The sequence below is a fragment of the Mastacembelus armatus genome, chromosome 11 (assembly GCF_900324485.2).
Source record: "Mastacembelus armatus chromosome 11, fMasArm1.2, whole genome shotgun sequence".
NCBI classification, from domain to species: Eukaryota; Metazoa; Chordata; class Actinopteri; order Synbranchiformes; family Mastacembelidae; genus Mastacembelus; species Mastacembelus armatus.
Genome location: NC_046643.1, coordinates 15,797,208 through 15,805,009, shown reverse-complemented (window position 1 = coordinate 15,805,009; position 7,802 = coordinate 15,797,208). Strand labels below are relative to the sequence as shown.

General features: G+C 38.7%; 1 protein-coding gene across 2 annotated transcripts; it reads left to right on the top strand.

Moving 5' to 3' along the window:
• The first annotated feature begins 1,596 nt into the window (after window positions 1–1,596).
• Window positions 1,597–7,765, top strand: clic1 (chloride intracellular channel 1). Of its 2 annotated transcripts, none has more exons than XM_026299709.1 (7): window positions 1,597–1,752; window positions 2,025–2,075; window positions 3,116–3,225; window positions 3,595–3,720; window positions 4,101–4,207; window positions 4,672–4,853; window positions 4,972–7,765. In XM_026299709.1, the coding sequence occupies exons 2-7, from the start codon at window positions 2,034–2,036 to the stop codon at window positions 5,131–5,133; spliced, it is 729 nt and encodes a 242-aa protein (XP_026155494.1). In that variant the 5' UTR covers window positions 1,597–1,752; window positions 2,025–2,033; the 3' UTR covers window positions 5,134–7,765. The 2 variants fall into 2 exon arrangements, with proteins under 2 accessions (XP_026155494.1, XP_026155496.1); XM_026299711.2 differs by having other exon boundaries at window positions 1,608–1,752; window positions 2,028–2,075.
• Window positions 7,766–7,802: the final 37 nt, after the last annotated feature.

The window sequence follows — 7,802 nt, the reverse complement described above, 5'->3', positions numbered from 1 at the left end:
CCCCTCATGTGGGGTCCTCCTCAAGGTTTCAAGGTTTCTTCTTTAACTGTTAAAGGTTTTGGGAGGGAGTTTTTCCTTGCCTGCTTGAGTGGTGGGATGGGGCTTATTTTTGGGCTTAGCATGAATACTCATTACAAATTAAAGAAAGTGTTTGATAAAAAAAAAACAGAAACATCTATTTGGCACATGCAGTTCAGACTCTAAGTACAGGTTTAAAAAGTAAAGTAAAATCAAAGTAAAATTAAATGTAGATAGGAAGATTTTCATTTTTATAAAATTGGGGTTTCAGATATGGAATATCTGGACAGTATATTAATGTAATATAGTATATTAGTCACCAAATAGGCTGAGTTTGGATAGTTATGGGGAAAGAAATATGTTATATATGCAATTAATATATGTCAGAATTCTATTTATGTATATATGTTTAATATAAATTATGATTTCCAATCAATAAATGTTTGACATGAATTGCATAGTAATTGTGATGTTTCATTTACAGAATGAATACCAAAATATGCTATATTGTTGCATTGTGAAATAGCAAAAAAAGCGACCTATTATGCTGCATTATCACTCTGTCAGTATGTGGTCATTTGAATGGGAGGCAGCAACATGCTGTGGTACTGTGCCCACTACTGGCTACCTGTTTAACATAGCAACGGTTGGCCTTGTAATGTCCAAAGCTGGCCCATAAAATCACCTCATCATAAAACTACAGGTTTAAGTGGAGGGCAGCTCAACACCATTTCTCTTTGGCTACTACTCTATAAATGCTATTTTTAGGTGTGGTTATGTAGTCTGCTAACAAGGGCAACACATCTCTCAGGAAGACACTTTAATAAGTAAAAATACAACATTACAACCAATAAAAATGGAATAAATTCCAAGTTGCAGGAAGCATCTTGAATTTTACTGACTTATTTTGAACTAGAACAACATAACAGTCAATATATTATTCTCAAGCTGCAATGTAACCAGTAACTAAAGACATATAAATGTCATAAAAAAAGTACCACAAACTGTGCATAAGTATATGTAATTTTACCATTTGAATGCAAAAGCAAGTCAGAGCCTATTGTTGGTTTCTGAAGTGGAAAGATGCATAAACAATCTTTATGCACAGACCTCTGCATATATCACTACTGTATGTCACTATATATCACTACTCTATATCACTATAAATCACTAATGCATATCATTATATATCACTACAGTATATAACTATATATCACTATATATCACTACTGTACATCACTATATATCACTACTGTACATCACTATATATCACTACTATATATCACTAACTACTGTCGTTTGGCTCGTTTTTCATTTGTCTTATTTTCTTTCCACTCCAGTGAGCTTGCACACAACTGTAACAGTTACAACAAACTACAGTACAGGCCTGCTGTGTCACACTGTCAGCTACAGGTGTTCCTATTACTGTGCCCACGCCCTGTGGCCTGCTCTGTTACATAAGCGCCCGTTTTTCTCCTGCAAGGTTTAATCCAAAACTGGACTTCTGTGTCTGTGTGCGCGCATGTGCGCCTGTGCGCTGCAGGAAGGTTTTTGGTTTGAACTAAACTGCATCTCCCTGCGCGCTCCTCCGCCCTGAACGCCTCTTTCGTTTCTGTGCAGCACCAGGAAATGGGGGAGCTGTGCTGGTGATGAGCTGCAGGACCAGCAGCAGAACTGGGAGGAGAAACGAGCGACCAGCAGGACGCGACAGGCGACAACTTCCAGCACCGTGAAGTAAGTTCAGCCCACTGAAAAGTCCAGATACTGGAAGATTTTGGGCCTTTTACAGGCCGGAGCTCGCTTTGTTTGACATTTAGGTCGCCGTTGTGGCTGCTACAGTTTGATTTGTGACTCTGTGGGATCTGTAGACGGAAGATGGGCTGGGCTGAGCCGCGTTTAGCCTTCGCCTGGTTTCTCGTTTAGAAAAGAGAAGTTTGTTTGTTTTGTTGTTGTTTGTTTGACCCCCCTGGTATCATACTGGGCTTAAACAAGGTTTTGTTCCTCAGCAGGCGAAGATGAGCGACGCAAACCAGCCCAAGGTGGAGCTGTTTGTGAAGGTGAGTGATTGAATGGTGACAGTGACGCAGCGACATTACTGTAAGTTATGAGACCTTTATTTATTTAACAGGCTTCAAGCTGCAGACACAGACTGTTTGAAGTCTTATCTTATCTTGCTAACACTTATTGTTCTGTTAGTAGGAGCTGATAGCGCCTTTGTTTGGGTCATAATGGCACATCCAGTGTTTGCGTTATAATATTTATGTCAGTGAGACCACCTCTGCTGACTCACCAGCCTTATAAACTACAGTTAGACTAATCTAATTAAATGCACTTTAAGAGTTTAATCTATATTTAGTATGTTGGCCTGGCAGGCTAATCCCATGTTCTTCCTGCCACAAACATGTTCTAATATCCAACCAACATGCCTCTGCCTCTTACACACGTTTCCATAATGGTTCCACTGTATGAACATGTGCCACCACCTTCTTTTTTTTTTTTTTTTTTTTTTTTCCTCCAGGGTGAAAGATGCTCTTGTAACTTCTGCAAATGCTGGTTTCTATTCCGCCTACTCAGTATTTCATTAAGAGAATATCTGTTTAGGTTGACATGGAACGTGAACAGTTCTCTGTTTTACTGTAACTTTATTCATGTTTGTGCTACACAGGACAGAGCGCAGGGGGGTAGAGCGCGACTTAACATGAAAAATGGCTTCCCACAGCCACACAAGGCGCACATTTGAGCTGCATCATTTCCTGTGTAGCCTACAAGTTCCTCTTGAATGCAAGAATGAATTAGGTTTTTTATAAGGCTGAAACTAGCAGTTATTTTCAGTGTGCCTTAACCTGCTGATCATTTTAGGCCATCACTGATCAGAATAGTCATTAAATGTGAAGCCCATCATCATTTATCAGAGGCCAGTGTTGTGTATTTCAGTTGTGTGTTTTGCCCAAACTAGGAGCAAATTGAACTGTGGAAATATTCTGGAATTAATTTAATAATAAAAGTCTTTTCTTGGTTATAGCCTCATAAAGCACATACACAAAATAACACATGGTGTATTTAGTACATGTTTTAAAACCGTCTTCTTGTTTCTCAGGCGGGGAGCGATGGTCAGAGCATTGGCAACTGTCCTTTTTCTCAGCGTCTCTTCATGGTGCTGTGGCTGAAAGGAGTCACCTTTGATGTGACCACAGTGGATATGAAAAGGTGAAAACTGGTTTTTCACCGGCATGTGTGTGTTTTTCTCTCTGTGCTGCAGGTTTCTATTGGCACAACAGAGGAATGTCCACCTGCTGTTTTTAATTTGCCCTGTAGTAAAGAAACAAGGCATTTGATTTAGATAGTGAGCGTTATATGACGTCAAAATACACTTGCATTGATTTTTTGTGAAAGCTGGGAATGTTTTTGATGCAGACATGAGTAATTGCACGTAGACTCATATGTTTGTTTTTCTTTCTTTTTTGGCTTCATTTTTTTTGTCATTTTCCTGTCCCTCTTCTTTCATTCCTCTCCACTAATTGAACCCTGTATGTTGTCTCTCCTCCATCTGACTTTTTCCTTTTCTGTCCATCTTAGGAAGCCAGACATCTTGAAGGACCTGGCTCCTGGTGCTCAGCCTCCTTTCCTGTTGTACGGCAGCGAGGTGAAAACTGACACCAATAAGATCGAGGAGTTCCTGGAGGAAACCCTCTGCCCTCCGAAGTAATCTCCCCATCTCTGCTTTACCAAAATTATTATGGTCTTTTAGAGCAGAAACAATTACTTGATAGACAGTTAATCAGTAACATCTTTGATTATCGATTGGCTATCATGTTTTACACTAAAATAGTAAGTATTGCATATTCTGTTTTTGTCTTATGTACTCTTAATAGTAAGTTCAATGTGTTTGGACTTTGTCAGACTAAAACTATTTGAAGATGTTACCTGTGCTTATTCATGCATATTTCACTTATGTATCACATAATGAAAATACATATTAGTTGGAGTCCATGTTGTTTTGCATCTATATTTACTTGCTGGACTTTTGGCTTCACCCTACCCTTTCGTATTGTGAGTTTTTATGTTTGACGCCTCTTGTTTAGGTATCCCCGTCTGGCTGCTCGTAACCCAGAGTCCAACACAGCAGGCATGGATGTCTTCTCCAAATTCTCTGCTTACATCAAGAACTCAAATCCTCAGGCCAATGAAAGTAAGTGGATCTAATATAAAATAAAACTCCTTCCAGACTTTGTTTTTTACATCTCTGTTTTATTTTTTGCGGTATTTTCTGTGTCAAATGCTGCTGAGCTTGTTCTGCCATTCTCAGAAAAGCAGCAGGGAGTGTCTGTGGTAATAACATTATGTTCTGAGCTTTTCTGCCTCAGTGTGAACAGGTCACCTGCTGCTCTCTGTCCTCTCTAAGTGATCTCATTGGAGATGTTACAATGCCTGTTCTGATGCACATTCAGTGTGTTGTTCTTCTGTGCAGATTTCTGATCTGCAGCAGTCATTTCCTGAATTATTCATTCTAAATAAAATTCACTGTCATTTTAGCCATTTAAAAAAATGTATTGGCATTAATGTGGAATTAGGGTGTATTTCTCTACACACTATCCCTTCAGCCTTGAGTTCACACTGTATTTGAACATTTTCTGTGTATGCACCTGTGTTCAGATCTAGAAAAAGGTCTGCTGAAGGCTCTGAAGAAGCTGGATGATTACCTTGCCTCCCCACTTCCTGACGAGATTGACGAGAATAGCTCTGATGAGGTCACTTCCTCATCCCGCCCCTTCCTGGATGGCCAAGCACTCTCTCTGGCTGACTGTAACTTGCTTCCTAAGCTTCACATTGTGAAGGTAATCTTCAGTTTCAAGCTGTGCAGCACAGGGATGGGATGAATAGATTATAAGGCTTATGTTCTGCATGACTTGTTGATTGTGTCTCTCAGACTCTCTCAAATTCTTTCTACTCCAGGTTGTCTGTTTGAAATACAGAAACTTCAGCATCCCTCAGTACCTAACAAACCTCTGGAGGTACCTGAATGCTGCGTATGCTAGGGAGGAGTTTTCCTCCACCTGCCCGGTCGATGAGGAGATCCACATCGCCTACTCATCTGTAGCTAAGGCTCTCAAGTAGGACGACATCAGGACGCACAAGTCATGACTACACCAGCAGAACAGCATACAAATACACCCATACTCACCTGCATACGAGAATTCACCCTGCAAGCAATTTGGTTGATCTGTTTCCCTGTTCTGAATGATTGCCAGTGTAGAAGGCAGCTTCCATTTCTTTTTTTTTTTTTTTTGTGTGGTCTCTAAGATAAAGTATGTTTTTTATGACCGTGTAAACTGAGCCACAGGGATCGGTTTACATGAATAGAAACAGGGAAGTGAACAAATCAGATAAGCTGTTGTGAAAATAAACATTTAAAGAAAAAGCTCATTCATACAAACACCTATTAAGGTTCCAAACTTGGTGACTCCCCACATATCATCCAAGTTCTCCTGGACATTCAGCCTGTTGGGAAATTGTTGATCATGTTGCTTGCAGACTCTCACACACACAGACTTGTTTTTATACCTTGTGGGGATATTATATTGACTTACATTCATTTCCTGGAGACTTGCCCTAAGTAACTATAACCACTACCTGTCTTACCTTAACCTGTCCACGTAATGTCGTAAAAATATGTAAAAAATTACATGCACGTTTGTGTACAGTAGATGTACACTGTAAAGTTGGGAATGATTTTTGTTTCCTTTCTAATGATGGTTGCTATGGGGGAGGGGGTTGAATTCAACAGACACAAAGCTGCCTATGAGCTCAAACTTACACAAGCTGACTCAACTTTTTTTCAGTTTTTCAGCATCATTGTTTTTTAGGTGACATGCACGCAGCCCAGCTCAAAGTGTCTTATGTGGTTAACAGATGCTTCACATTTACTTTTTTTTTGTTTTCCTTTTTTGTTTTTCAATTTACTGAGGGGACAAGGCCTTTTACAGTAAACTGCTTTTACTAAAACCACCTTTAATTTGACTGTAACAGCTTTTCATTCTTCATAGCACACCTCAGACAGGAAGGTGGTGCAGACAATTTCTCGCTATAAAGAGGCAGAGCTGAAAACAGTTACAGAGACCGGAAACTGTTTGGGTAAACGTGTGCTTCCCCTTTCTGTGCTCCTACAGTAGGCGTGGAGGATTATTTGAGATCACCTAGCGTGTTTGTGATCTGCTATCAGGGCTGCCTTGCCAACCGTTTGTTCTGTACTTTCTGTGAAGTATGAAGGATGTTTTAAATATCATATAAAAAGGGTTGAGTGTATGAGGGTGGTATTTCTGAAGAGGTGAAGGATTTGTAACCGCTGCCTGTCTCCTTCTGTAGCCTGAGGTACAAGGCCTGCTCTTCAATTGAAAGTAGCATTGGTAATTTTGTAGTGTAGGCTGGCATAAGTTAAAAGCAATAATCTAAACTTTACTTTTCGTCAGCAAAACCCATGAAAAATCAAAACCAATGATGTATTGGTCAGTTTGTCTGAGTTTCAAATATTTTCCAAGTAAAATGGACCAAACCTTTCCTGGTTCCAGGTTGTAAAAAATGAAGGCATGATGCCTCTATTTTTCATCTCATTGTAAACTCAATATTTTTAGATTTAAAACAATACATCATTTTGAGCTGTGGGAAATTAACAAATCAATCCTGAAAATAAAATTATTCTAAGGTATCAGTATATGGTTAATATTTAAGTAGGATGAAAACATTGTTGACTTTGGTCTTTTCATGTGACGTGTTTACAGTCAGACTTGTCCTTAAATCCTTGTACACTTCAGTGTCATGTTGCCTTTTTTGTTAATCCACTGGTGGAAGTTTGCTCCTCAAATTCTTGTAAAAGTAACTTGAAATGAAGTCACTGGGGAAAAACTGGAACTAACAACAACATGCCTTGTCCGTCCTTCGTTGCAGCTTGTGCAGGTTTTAACTGAAAGATGAGCACTAATGCTGATTAATATGTATAGAAGCTGTTTGCAACTAAGGCTTCATTTATAGGTAGCAGTGTTAACATGTAGGTTAGGTCTCTCAAATCAGGGTGAAGCTCATTTAAAAAAAAAAAAAAAAGAAACCTAAGTGCAATTGAAACAGCAAGTCTTGTGTATGCAGCGATTGATTATATTTAATATTAGATGTGAGCACAGTTGGTTATATTTCTACACAAAGCTTATTCACACAAGTTAGACCTTCCCCACTGAACTGCTGGGTGTCACAAGTATTGATCAGAGAGATGATTATTTTACTTGACTGAAGTGTTGTGGATTTCATCTATTTTCTGAAGTAGAATGATGTTTAAAGGGATTGTGTCTCAGTAATTTCATTGCTGATGTATTTTAGTATTTCTTCTCTCCTAGTGTGGAAGAGTTTTCGTTTGTTAGTTTATGACCTGATGTAATATCAGGGACAGTTCAGCTTAATGGATTCATTACTTTCATTAGTTTTGGTTTTCATTATAGTTTTTAACTTTTTTTTTTTTTTAACATTACTTATTTTCTCCGTTATGTGACCTGTACTCTGCTTTTCCTTTTTTTGCTATTCCTATGCATTTACTTTATTTTATTTTGTTATTAAAAGTCCACAGGTTTAAAAGTGGTGTGGACACTATACCAGTACATTTATCCCAACAACGAAGACAATCAAACTAAATGTATCTTGTACTTCAAAGCTCTTATGAAGATCTACTGATGTCCCCAATAAAATATCTTGATAATAAATCAGACAGATGTGTTTTTATTTTTCTTTAATCATGGGCAACA